The sequence below is a fragment of the Gigantopelta aegis genome, chromosome 9 (assembly GCF_016097555.1).
Source record: "Gigantopelta aegis isolate Gae_Host chromosome 9, Gae_host_genome, whole genome shotgun sequence".
Taxonomy (NCBI): Eukaryota; Metazoa; Mollusca; class Gastropoda; order Neomphalida; family Peltospiridae; genus Gigantopelta; species Gigantopelta aegis.
In genome coordinates, this window is record NC_054707.1 from 44,556,317 (window position 1) to 44,571,008 (window position 14,692).

Sequence of the window (14,692 nt, forward strand, 5' to 3'; positions counted from 1 at the left end):
TTATTATAGTACAAGTAATTATAGTTACTCCAGTAGATGATTATTAATTAACCAAAGTGTCTATTGGTATACTTAAACAAAACGGACTTTATAGTTATAGTTTCACAAAAACAAACAACAAAAGAAAACAAAATGAAGGGGGGGGGGGGGGGTAAAAGCTATCTTGCTATAAATTAACTATCTGTACATCTATTTTTGTGATATTTTGAATACGAGCACGCATACTTTCATTCTTGTTATTCCTCATTAAAGGAAACCTATTTGCAGGACCTACGTTCGAAATGGTTCCAACGGAGAGTGGGACGAACAAAACAAACGTTCTCGGTCTGGTGATGTTCTCAGTCCTGTTCGGGGTCATGCTCGGTCGTCTCGGGAGTCGAGGCAAGCCCGTCCTGGACTTCTGCAACGCCATAGTGGAAGTGACCATGAAACTCTTTGTTATCTTTATATGGTAAGGACGTCAGGGTTTCTGCCAGAGGGTAAAAATTACACAACCTAAAATCTTGGAAATTAATGGATACATTTTTGTAATTCTTAGATGATAGTAAGAGTGTTCAATTTGAAAGCATCTCAAACCCATTAGCACGTAGTAGGAGAACTAATGGTCTGTTTTATTTTTATTACGTAACCACACATTATTCTCTGGCACAAATCCTGGACGTGGTTCTTGGTTTTCGTTTCTGACAAGGAAGCTAACCAGATTCCACCCAGAAGAGTATGCTGGGACAGAGACAAACGAATCCATCAATTATTCATGTTGTTTTTGTATAGTACATTTTAATGTTGTTCGTTTTGAAAACTATACACACTGTTACGACACAAACTGACTTGCAGTCAAAACCAATGATTTACAATTATATTATCAATAACTATATAATGCAATATTGTCAAAATGATTATTCCTCAATTTGTGCTTCGAAATTAACACATTTGACACACACACACACACACACACACACACACACACACACACACACACACACACACCATGGCTGTAGCTATGATTTTTTGTTTGGGGGTGGGGGGGGGGGGGGGGGGGGGGGGGGGGCAACTGAGTAGTTAATAGTCTAAAAGTCCTTAAACAGTTAAGAAGAGAATTTTCTTTAAGTTTCTATAATGCTTTCCGGATTTTTTTCCGCTAGCTACGGCCCTGCACACACACACACACACACACAGTTTCACGCTTTCATTTTATTATTTATTAAATTATTATTATTATTATTATTATTATTATTATTATTATTATTTATTGTTGTTGTTTTTGAGGAGTTGATTGGTTGGTTACTTTAGGTGTTTTTTAGGGCTGGTAATTTTAGATTTGTATTTAGTTTTTCTTGTTTTTTTATTTTGGTGTATTTCTGTTTCTTTATTTGCTTATTTGTTTTTTGTATCGGTGTGTGTGTGTGTGTGTGTGTGTGTGTGTATGTGTGTGTGTGTGTGTGTGTGCATGTGTGTGTGTGTGTGTGTATGTGTGTGTGTGTGTGTGTTTGTGTGTATGTGTGCATATGTGTGTACGTATGTGTGTACGTGTGTGTGTATGTGTGTGTGTGTTTATGTGTGTGTGTGTGTGTGTGTGTGTGTGTGTGTGTGTGTGCATGTGTGTGTATGTGTATGTATATGTGTGTGTGTATGTGTATGTGTGTATGTGTGTGTGTGTGTTTGTGTGCATGTGTGTTTGTATGTGTGTGTGTGTGTTTGTTTGTGTGTGTGTGTGTATGTGCATGTGTGCGTATGTGTGTGTACGTGTGTGTGTATGTGCGTGTGTGTTTGTGCGTGTGTATATATATGTGTGTATCTCTCTCTCTCTCTCGTCTGTCTGTCTGTCTGTCTGTCTGTCTGTCTCTCTCTCTGTCTCTCTCTCTCTCTCTCTCTCTCTCTCTCTCTCTCTCTCTCTCTCTCTCTCTCTCTCTCTCTCTCTGTGTGTGTGTGTGTGTGTGTGTGTGTGTGTGTATGTGTGTGTATGTGTGCATGTTATTACATATGATTTTTCTGCAACCTTGTTTCGGTATTTGTCATATAATTTACTTCCATTACCAACATGGTTTTACAATATACACACGTACACACTCTTGTTACTGATGATACACCTACCCAATAGTACAATTCGAATAAGCAAGTTCAATTGCATAATTTGACAATTCATCCATACCATATGGTGTATAAAATTAGTAAAACCTTGTTTTGCACACCCATCGGAAAAAATACTGTCCGAGTCTTGTCCATCAAACGGCAATATCCCTCATTAACACAAACTATGGTGATGAACTAGATGTCAACGACAAACCATCCACTGGAACAAACACTACCGAAACGGACTGCTATGTATGGATTTCTGCTGTTCATAGGCTTACAGGTTCCCTTTTTTTTATAGGGTGGGTGGGGTGGGGTGCTGGAGACTGAATTTTGCCCGAATGAAATGAAAATGGCCGAATCTGAATAACAGCATTTGTTCATATTAGTATTAGTGCCAAACAGCTATATAGGATTGCAGACGAACTAATATTGTGTATAAAATGATGGAAATACATTGTGGAAAGCTTCTAGGCAAGCTCATGGTGTAAGGAGTTCTATCTTTTTTTCCTGTTGCTCCATCCTGGGAGAGGTGGGTGGGGTGGAGTTGCCAACGCCGACACCCAATGTTTTATACACTAAGGCAGCTATTCGATTGACAGCATGTGACCAGACTAGTTTCCGTTTTCGAACACTATTTCTATTTCCCCCAATTTCTCTCGTTTCTTTATATGTTATGTAAAGAATAAGGATTCCAGTTTATGTTAGACTACGATGCTAGGAAAGGGTAAGCTTATTTAAAGTTGGTCATATGGTAGTTAAACATAGATGCCTCGTGATCAGGTTGACTGTGTATATATGTCCGTTCTGCAGGTACTCGCCGGTCGGCATCGCGTTCCTGATAGCGGCTAAGATCGTGGAGATGGAGGACTTCGCGGTGCTGCTGGGCCAGGTGGGTCTCTACTTCATCACCGTGCTGTGCGGACTCTTCGTGCACGGATCGCTTGTGCTGCCTGGCTTGTACTTCCTGTGTACGCGCAAAAATCCCTACAAGTTCATCTACGGCATTCTTCAAGCTATGGCCACGGCGTTTGGGACGTCATCGAGGTAAGCTGATCACGACAACAACAACACTAAACAATAACTCCCCCCCAACCCCCCCCCCCCAAAAAAAAAAAACCCCAAACAAAAAACAACAACAAAAACCCCAACAAAACCCCCCACAAAAACCCCAAAACAAAACAAAACAAAAACCACATTCCCATCAACACATGAACAACAATCAAACAACCAAGAACTATCTACTGAATCGCCAGTTACAATGATTCACAATACACATTTAAAAGTAAAGCCCAAACACCGATTTGCCTTTTTTGGTGCAAGATATTTGATATTCTTGATAAATATTAAATAATTTAAAAAACCTATAATTTGCCACGACTTTGTTTTCGAAACTGTAGCTCTGCGACGATGCCCGTGACGCTGCACTGCCTGGAGCACAACAACCACGTGGACCCGAGGGTGAGCAGCTTCGTGATACCGGTGGGCGCCACCATCAACATGGACGGCACCGCGCTCTACGAGGCGGTGGCGGCGCTCTTCATAGCGCAGGTCAACAACATGGTCATGGACTTCGGCCAGATCGTCACCATCAGGTACACGGTGCCAACTTGTTTAATAAGATTATTATAGTTTGAACGGGGTGGGATGTAGCTCAGTGGTAAAGTGTTCGCCTGATGCGAGGTCGGTGTGGGTTCGATCTCGGTCGGTGGGCCCACTGGGCTAGTTCTCGTCCTCGCCAGTGCACCACGACTGGTATATCAAAGGCCGTGGTGTGTGAAATCCTTCTGTGTGATGGTGTATATGAAATACACCTTGTTACTAATGGAAACATGTAGCGTGTTTCCTCTCAAAGACTATGTCAAAATTATCAAATGTTTGACATCCAATAGCCGATGATTAATACTTTAATGTGCTCTTGTTGTGTTGTTGACCAAAACAAAACTTCAAACTTTTATTTTGGATTGAATGCTGCACAAATTGCTTAGGTTTAGGGTTAGGCAGGGTTAGGTCGGGGGTATGACAGGCGGCAGGTAGGTTAGAGACAAACAGAAAACAGTGAAAATAAGTAAGGGGAAAAAAAAGAGAGAAGAATTATTAATATTCAAGACTAGATAAAATGATTGACATATGGACAAAGATTAATCAACAATACACATGATGTTAATAAAAGGCTTATTTACTGTTAAAAATACCTGTTATGTTCTACCGGAAACTAAAAACGTGCACGAGACTGTTTGACATAGTCCTGTCAATTGCATAGCCTCCGTTCCACCGATTGGAGATGTCGATCACAGACAATTATGGCGTGTTTCCGCATTTCCCATCAACAGGTAAAGTTGCTTTTTACCTGTATTTATTTATTTATTTAGTTATGGTTTCGTCAGTGAAAATGGGCATTTGAGGATGCGACCAGGGAAGAAGGGACAAACAAGGGAACCATAAGTAACTGTTGTAACTTGATTGCACTACTGTAAATATAAAATTGTACCAATATTAGGTTGCTTTTCAATTGACAAAAGTGTGCAATAAATCTATATAATCGCAAACGTTTGAAACCCCACCTCTCTCTGTGCTAAATATCACTTAAGGGTACAAGTCAGTTACCACATAAATGTACATGTATTCTACATCTTCATTCACAGCAGATGGACACTCGATGGTCCGTGCTTATAAAACTTTTTAGAATGAATGAATGAATGTTTAACGACACCCCAGCACGAACAATACATCGGCTATTGGGTGTCAAACTATGGTAATGCAAACGAATAAAGTGATGATCAACATCAGTATAAAAAGATTTAAATAAAAACAGTGCAAAGAACTGTGCAAAAATACAAATATCACAGATAGATACTGACTTTTACTCAAGATTTCAATTGTATCTCGAAGAAAACAAGGGGATTTGTGCTGTATTAGCCATTCTCAAAGAGAATGTTACACCCCTGCACCACGGTGAGGTTACAGCACGCGCAGGGGATAACACATTTTAGAGTCCAGACTCAATATCTAATGAATGAATGAAGGTTTAACGACACCCCAGCACGAAAAATACATTGGCTATTGGGTGTCCAACTATGGTAAATGCAACAACAATGTGATGATCGACATCAATATAAAAATTCAACAGTTAAATTAAAACACAGTGTAAAGAACTGTGCAAAAATACAAATATCACAGATATATGAAATTAAAATTTAGAGTAAAATTCAGTATCGCGTAAAAATATAAATTCTGGATGGAATCGAAATGATTCCATCACATTTGTTTCTCCAAATATATCTTTTCGAGTCTCTTTGAGATGAGGACACTCCACCAAACTGTGGCGTACTGTCAGAAGACACTGACAACGCTCACACTGAGGTGGAGGATCCTTCTTCAAAATAAATGAATGGGTCAAATAGGTATGACCGATGCGGGCACGACACAAGACTACCTCATCCTTCCTGCACTGTCTATAGGAGGACTGCCACTCTCCCAAGACCGGCTTGATAGCATGAAGCTTGTTCGCAACCGCACCGTCCCAATCATGTTGCCAAGTCGAAAAGATAAATTTGTTGATATTATTTTTTAAATCAGTATAAGGTACACCAACCCTGGCATGAGGCAAATCCAAAGCAGACTTGGCAGCTGAATCTGCCATTTCATTACCCCTGATGCCAACATGGCTGGGCACCCAATAAAATACAATAACTTTATTGGCAATGGATAAAAAGACACACTTTCGTATCACCATCCCAATTAAGGGATGGTCCAGCTTCATATTACGTAAAGCTTGGAGACACGAAAGTGAGTCAGTAAAAATAATAAATTTGGATGCTATTGAATCTTTAATTTCTTCTAAGACTTTAATGACTGCCCAAACTTCAGCACTAAAATCAGCACTAAAGATCGATGCCGAGTCAGGCAGTCTCATGGAAATGATAGTGTCTGATGGAAAAACTATAGCACAAGCCACATAATTCCCATCCCGTTATCCATCTGTATACACAGGAATGTAATCACGGTACAATGTCTAATGACGTCACGCACACACAATTTGTAAGGCATTGCCATGACGTTAACGTTGCAGACTCCTATTAGATTCTCGAGTCTAGACTCTAAAATTTTTATAAGCACCAGGCCTGCTGTCGCACTCGGGATTATCGCATATCGGTCAAAACACAAAAAAGTGTCAATATATGATTCCAATGAACACAACTACTAGGTTTTGACATCTTTGGTCCAACAGTTCCATCAACTGACTACTAAATTTAACTGATTATTCTCCAAGGTACATGTATTTTCTGGAGACAGCCCCTCCCCCATCTCCTCCTCCTCCCACAAAAATATATTTTGGTCTCCCCTCTCCGCTCCTGATCGATTGAGATTCGTTGGACTGGGAGACATCAAATTAAATTAGGTCACCCTTACGTTCATACTTCCATACAGTCACGGGACTCTGTATCCTAAAATATCTGTTCTGCCATACTGAAAGCAGACTACGCAATTTGAGAATGAGTCAATAAAATAAGCAAGTAAGCAAAATAACAATGAAGACTAATGCTATTAACTACTGACATACTGAGTTTTACGTCCTATCCGCATCTGGTGGTCGGCGCTGGGGCATATTTTAATTATCTATCACCTATTGCCCTTTGATCTGGTGCCATACGACTTGAATATCAGTAAACCAATAAATGCAAGGCCCGGGGAGTCATAAAACATCACGCAAACTAGCGATTTACACAGCACTTTTCTGTCTGATTACGAACCTGTAATCATAGTGAATAAACCACGAGGCGCGTCACGCGAACAACTATTTTCATTAAGGCTTAGTCTTATGAAGTGTACTATCATTATCGATTGGTTGTGCCTTGAGCCATTTTAATTTTCATTGGTCTCACATAGGCGTTTTTTTCATTCTTTCTGAAAACAGAAGTTTCAAGTGACCCGAAAAAAAAAGTACAAACATCAACTTTTCATAGTAACAGGGAATATATCATGGAAGCATGCCTCCCGATTACGTCTGTAGAAGTAGATTGTATCAAATGCTGTTGTAACATGCCTGCCATAGCAAAAGTAAGCAAAACATGTCGAAATGTAGTTATTGTAAACCAATAAAATCGGAGTGTGATTTAGGACAACCTCTGTATTTTTTTTGGTCTAAACTTCTGGAAATATGAATGTCATGTTAGTAGATGACCGGGAAGGGGAGGGGAGGGGAGGGGAGGGGAGGGGAGGCAGATTTAGGATTGGCCACTTTTGGTTGAAATGTATCCCCAAACTCTTTCCTTTCTTTCGCTCATATATAGTATCAGTATTTCATTTAGCACTTACTCACCTCCCTTCCAAAGGATATTGGATCAGCCCTTGACCAGTATTCGTGAGAACTATTATATTTATAGTTCAACTAAATCAGAACTGACCTGCGACCTTCTGTCTTTCAAGCGGAAGCCCTACTACTAAGCAACATCCTGGAATGTTTTTTTTTACACCTAAATAATTATTTTATTATTACAATTTTTTTAAATACTAATTCCTCGGGAAGTGTTTTTGACACGTAAGCTGCGGGAAATCTCCATCGAAAAGAACTGGTATCCATTATATTGCCATTGTACGCAACGCGGTTACGCATTTCGATAAAAGAACCCCATTAACTTGAGTGACAGGCCGAGGACTGGATTTCAGCGAGATCCACTTCACGTTCCCCCGGTGGATCAATTATTGAAGAGACCTGTCATACTGGTTTCATCCCAGGCGCACATATCCGTGTCGACGTCTAGAAAGGAAATTTGACAGCGCATTCGATATAAAGGAATGTGTACATCTTAAAGCCGCTTTCAGATAGTCGAATAATAAAGAAACGGTCAGGGTCAAGTGTTTTAACGTGCACGTTCAGAGCAGGCTGTTGTAGCGCACGCCTGTACTGGGCGCAGGTTCTGACCACTGAAGACCGAAAAGGGTTGAGGGAGGGAGAAGGCCGGATCGCACACACTGACAGGTACGAGGTAGCGCATAAAACCCGAATACTGGTTGGAAGTGTGCGAAGAGGTTGGTTAATGGCACGGAATTTGCAATGGTTCCATGAGGAATTATAGCCAAAAATAAAAGTTGAGCATTTAATTTCTTCTGGAGCTTGTGCGCTTAATGGTGAGCGGTTCTGCCGTAAAGAAATTTGTCGGGAATAACGAAAGGACCGAATCTTAATCAAATAGATCTGAAAAGAGTTGGCGTATAACTATGTTGTTAAGCCAATAAATAGGGCCTGTCGGGTTGGAGGGGGTAAATGCTTTACTTAAGAGTACGAAAAAGTGTCTTTTAAGGTATAAAAGTGCCCTATTTTGAGTAACTGGAGAAGACACTATGTTAATAGGGTGGGGTGGGGGTGGGTGGGAAGAGGTAATGGGTTTATAGTGTTTTACTTAACAGAGAGGTTTCTCAGCCATACCATTACGATTACGGATAAGCACAATGGGCTGAATTGTCAAAGCCTGTTTAAGTCATAGACGCGGGAAATTCAATTCGTTTATTGCTTTAAGCTACAAGCTTATTAGCACAACATATTTACACAGCATATATAATCACACAGGAGAATTAAATTATTATATACAATGAAACACATACTTTTGATCTAACATATTAAGTAACAATACATTGAAATATATAAACCAAAAGATATTAATAAGTACAAGCATGGAAGTAATACATTCAACGTTATAACATGTGCGTCTGAAAAGTAATAACTTTTATAATATTAGACAACAGATGAGTGCCGTAACTTGTATGCCAAACAAATATATTTATCAATATTAATTAAATCTTCAGTGTTTTGTATTTGCATCAGCTGCATACAATATACTTGGTAATATATTCAAACATTTCAAAGCTTGTAAGAATGTAATCAATTACATTATATCCATTAGCACCACAAAAGGTGTAATCATTACCGGCCTCAGTGGCACAGGGGCTAAGCCATCGGACTACAAGCTAGTAGGTACAGGGTTCGCAGCCCGGTGCTGGTTCCCACTCGGAGCGAGTCCTTAAGGGCTCAATGGGTAGGTGTAAGGCCACTATGCCCTCTTCTCCCTCACTAACCACTAACCAACTAATAACTAACCCACTGTCCTGGACAGACAGCCCAAATAGCTGAGGTGTGTATCCAGGACAGCGTTCTTGAACCTTAATTGGATATAAGCACGAAAATAAGTTGAAATGAATAAATGAATGTAATCATTAGCGAAGCCACCTGTGTGTCTTCCGGTAACTACTACATTTATAATGCTTAAACACCTGCGTTTAAGAAAAACGAGCGTAACTATTTCGGCCCTTCAATATGATTCTGTAACAGTACTAATCGTATTACTAGTTTCACAGGTCGGCTCAGTTAGTGACTTAAAGATGGCGGTCTTCTCAGAAGTGTTATATAATTTTATTATTTAAAAAATTATACGTTAGCCACGGAATTTATTATATTTTCCCTTTAACGTTACCAACTCACCACCTACACTTAAAGTGGTGACTATCACTATCCGTAACAGCAACGGCGTGGTTGCGAAACCGCTCCAATAATTATAGGATATTAAACGAGCTTCCATTTCGTATCATGTTTATGTCCCGAGTGAAATAATTATAGGATTTTAAACGAGCTTCCATTTCGTATCATGTGCATGTCCCGAGTGAAATAATTATAGGATATTAAACGAGCTTCCATTTCGTATCATGTGTATGTCCCGAATGAAATAATGTTTCAGTTATCAAGAGCTTTAGCGAGTGACAATGAAAATTGTTTCACGAGGAATATAAACACGATATGAAATGGTAGCGAGTTTAATATCCTATTTAATACCCATAATTGATAATTGCAAAGTTGTAGTGCGCCGATCGATGACGTCACGAAGTGTTACGTCCCACTTGGCGTCCCACGTTTTCACACATTGCTGTTTTCATTACTTTATGTTATGCTTCACTTCCAGTATCACGGCAACAGCAGCATCAATAGGCGCGGCCGGGGTTCCACAGGCTGGTTTGGTTACCATGGTGATCGTCCTGTCAGCGGTTGGTCTCCCAGTCGATGACATCACACTTATTCTCGTCGTTGATTGGTTCTTGTAAGTATGATGTCATAAAAAAAGCGCCAACTGTATATTATTGTATGTGACATCAAAATATTGGAATCAACACATCAATACACGCGATGTTGAAAACAAAGAAAGAAAGAAAACTAAACCTAAACCACGTGCGAATTTAAACGGGAGGAGCCCACCCCTATTATTGTTCAAGTAATTAATTTGTAAGTTTGTAAGGTAAGGAGTCTTGTGAGTGACTATTATCCCAACAGAAATATATTACCGTAATATTACGGGCTTTCTCGACCCCATCCAAAAATAAATAAATAATACAAAACAAACAAAATAGATTTAACTTATTTTCTTGCTTATATGCAATTAAGGTTCGTGCAAGCTGTCCTGGGCACACACCTCACCTGTCTGGGCTGGCTGTCCAGGACAGTGGGTTAGTTGTTAGTGGTTCCTGAGAGAGGATAGGGTCTTACACCTACCCATTGAGTCGTTAAAACTCGCTCTGGGTGGGAGCCAGTACCGGGCTGCGAACCCTGTATCTACCAGCATTGAGTCCGATGGCTTAACCACGACACCACCGAGACCGGTAATACAAAATATTTTTCATTTCATTTCAACTTATTTTCGTAATTATATCCAATACAGCTTCAAGAACGCTGTTCTGAACACACACCTCGGCTATCTCGGCTCTGTCCAGGACAGTGAGTTAGTGGTTAGTGAGAGAGAATAGGGTGTAGTGGTCTTACACCTACCCACTTAGTCGTTAAAACTCGCTCTGGGTGAGAGCGAACCCTGCACCTATCAGCCTTCTGTCCGATAGCTTAACCACGGCACCACCGAGACGGGTATTACCAAATAATATAACGCAGTGATGTGTAAAGGGAGGCAACTCGTGTGATTTATGTGCGTCAACTTGGTGATGTCCCCTGATACATGGACCGTGAGTCTGGAATACTGGCAGATCACCATTACAGATCACAGGTTTCATCGTCCATCCACAAGTGTAGTGGCATTATCAAACACGCACGTAGACTCACCATCTCTGTCTGTCTGTCTGTCTGTCTGCCTGTATATCTGTCTGTCTCTGTGTTTGTTTTTATCTTTGTCCCCCCCCCTCTCTCTCTCTCCCCTCTCTCTCTCTCTCTCTCTCTCTCTCTCTCTCTCTCTCTCTCTCTCTCTCTCTCTCTCTCTCTCACACACACACACACACACACACACACACACACACACACACACACACACATACACACACAGAGACACACGCACAAATGAAGGAAATGTTTTATTTAACGACACACTCAACACATTTTGTTTATGACTGCACACGCGGAGATATTCCAAATTAAATTGGCTAAAAAAAACCCACAACTGGACTAACTTAACTGGCTGAAGAAATGTTACGCCATCCGGTTGTATTTATTTTGTTTTCGTTCAATGAATAGTAAAGTAGTTTTAAATTCCATGGGCAATACAACTTAAAGAAACATATTTTTAAAAACCTGCAAAATATAAGACAATCAAGGTTTAATGGTCACTGCTTATTTGAATATTTTAAAATTATTTGTTCAGAGATCGATTCCGTACCATGACCAACGTGATGGGCGACAGTCTTGGAGCAGGAATCGTCTACGAACTCTCCAAACACGAGTTACCTCCACTTGAGCACGAAATGTTTGACCCGGGTCCGGAAAAGGTACCGAACAGTCACGAAGGCAACGACATGACGGCCGTGTAAGATGACAACCAGACGGGAAGATGTCAAACATTATGCAACACCAATACAAACACTATTGGTAGAGTGTATGTCAGGCCATTTGACAAGGGTTACTTCCCCTCTCTGCTCCTATAGAGGTCATGTAGTCGAGATTCCCAATAACGTCAGAAACTATTGTAGTATTTGCGGTTTTGTGTGGAAGGTTTGGTTTTAGTTTTAGGATTTGTTTTTTAAAGCATGAGGTATATTATACTGAGGATAGCCGTCAAGTTATGAAGAACGTTTTAAATAAAGAATGGACGAAGTAAGCTGGGCTGGTTGATGTGGTGGTTGGGTCGATGTGGGTACATTTCCCACATTTTAAAATGTAACTTAAATATATACAGGTGTATATTCGTTTGCATGCCCCTTCCACCACCATGGCAAACTGTTGTAGGGAGGTGGTGAAAGCCACAGGTCGGGTGGAGGTTGAAGGTTAATATCGTAATGACATAAATATATATAATATGCTGTATCGAAATTACAGAGGTATGAATCTTTCTTTACATTACAGATTTTAGCTAAGAGATGTAAACAATGTAGGCTTTCACTATATGCATTTTAAGTAATATGTTTATGGTTTTTAAATATTGAATGGAGTGTGCAAATGTACATGCACTTAAATTTAAGTTTTTGTAAAACAAATTGTATTGACTGATACACACTGTTTTCATAATTCTTCATTCTGTCCAAAATGTATTTTGTTGAAGACGTAACGCCATCTGAAACTTTGCATATAGTGGTTTTGACGACAGACGGAATTATGTCTTTTGAATAAATAAGATAGGCACGTCCTTAAACCTCGCTCGCACTCGTAGATACATACTTGTCGTAATTAGTGTCTTTTCCGACCTCTATGATTCAGTGGTTAGTAACCATTAACACACTGCTAAATAATTATTTGTGTGTATACTTTGCACGAAACTGATATTGATACTTTTTAGTAGAATAGATAGAATAGTGTGTATTGGTAGTACACTTTAAATGATAATTAATGTACTGGCAATATTTAAATACATTTTAATGTTTTAGTTCCTTTCTACAGATTATATAATTTTAATCTGCAATGAATGGTGTTTAAGGATAAATATGTCATTGAATTACGTACTATAATACCTTTATGCTTTACTTCTCCAGTTACCTGTTATTAGGTTTATTCCACTGTTATAACAACAAAAATAGATAAAAAATTACAAACTTGGCCTATAAAGGCACGTATGCCTACCTTTAAAGGGATACATATAATGAATGTCGGTGAAAGTGCTATTAGTCTGGCTACATTATTGTACAGAAACACAGGTCATATACCAAATTAATACACCTGAATAAATATAGTCATATTCCATTAGCAAACTATTCACGAAAAGGAACTGTATAATGATTACAACAGACACATATAGAGAGTAAATTGTCTAGTGCGTCCGATTCCAGAAATCCAAACCACTCACACCCATTGCAATTCATACAGCTGTTTTTGTACATTTTACATTCATTTTAAATCAAATATCAATTCCACTTAACACTAATTTCAAAAAAATAAATATATACAGCCAGGTACATTCGGAATACCCCTTTCCATTGTGTCGGGAACTTTATAAACACTGCCATGTGTAAATAAATAAATAAATGAATGAATGAATGAATAAATAAATCAAATAGTAAAGCGTTTTGTTTTAAACATGTGCAAAACGACAATCTTGAAATATAAGAGGTTCGGCACAATTTAATTAGTTCAGTGTTATATGTATTAAATACAAAATAATTTTCAAGATGAAGCATCAATGTTGTTCCATGTTTTTTCAACATGACTACATCAAATCATATATCTGGGACAAACCTTGTCAGATGTTCAATATCACAGAACTAGCGTCTTAGCGAGCAGATTGTTTCGTCTGTTACGCCTATACAACTCATCTCTGTTTTAAACTGATAAAGAATCTTGCGTGTTGATGGATTCACTATTGATAATATGTCTCATTTGTGGATATGGCACAGCATCAAACAGTATTCCTATTGAAATATATTTTCACTTATTCTTCCGATTTCGCTTTCAAAATAAACAAAATAATGATTTCTTTAGAATAATAGAACTACTGAATGGTTTCAGACCCTTTTTATGACATGTCCTATACGCACTCTACTAACACCTAACATACTACTTTAAAATAATTATCAGTAAATTATGTACACACAGATTCATCACTTGTTGTGAGACCAAGGGACGTTAAATGTCCTTGTGAAATTTATTGTCATCCGTTTTTGCAGTAAGTTTTGATGATAATTGGATGTTTTGTTTCATATCTATAGAGATTGAACTTCGATTACAGTGATTGTTGATAATGACATGTTTCTTAGTAAATTTGGTTTGACGTAGTCATCATTATGTTTATAGTTACTATGACAATGGTCATGGTGGTAGTGGTGATTGTGGCGACGATTGTTATTATTATTATTATTATTATTATTATTATTATTATATGTAGTTATTTATATATTGTTATTATCTAGAGTATTAAATATCAGGAGCTTTGTGATTTTATCTGGTTGTGAAGTTGTTTGAAAAAATTATTCATTTTACTTTAAAATATTTTAAAATATTTGTTAATTTTCAAAAGTTGTATATTTGTTATAGTAAACATATGTTAATTGTTTTCTGGTTGTGAACAGAGATTGTAAAAAAAACCCACCTACATATTTTGTTAAGTTTTGTCAGGCCCCTTTATAAGGTTGTATATTTGATATATTGTATACGGTGATTATTTCAGGTTGTGACGCAGGATGTTTAAGAACAATATTTTCCTAAAATTGT

At 38.6% G+C, this 14,692-nt stretch overlaps 1 protein-coding gene across 1 annotated transcript in view; it reads left to right on the plus strand.

The window, feature by feature from the left end:
- The window catches only part of LOC121381591 (excitatory amino acid transporter 1-like), a 74,993-nt gene extending 62,115 nt beyond the window's left edge, over positions 1-12,878 (plus strand). The window contains exons 4-8 of the mRNA XM_041510926.1: positions 253-451; positions 2,884-3,117; positions 3,471-3,665; positions 10,026-10,160; positions 11,700-12,878. Coding sequence (XP_041366860.1) covers positions 253-451; positions 2,884-3,117; positions 3,471-3,665; positions 10,026-10,160; positions 11,700-11,865 — 929 coding nt within the window. The 3' untranslated portion in view covers positions 11,866-12,878. The remainder of the gene's footprint in view (positions 1-252; positions 452-2,883; positions 3,118-3,470; positions 3,666-10,025; positions 10,161-11,699) is intronic.
- The last annotated feature ends 1,814 nt before the right edge of the window (positions 12,879-14,692 follow it).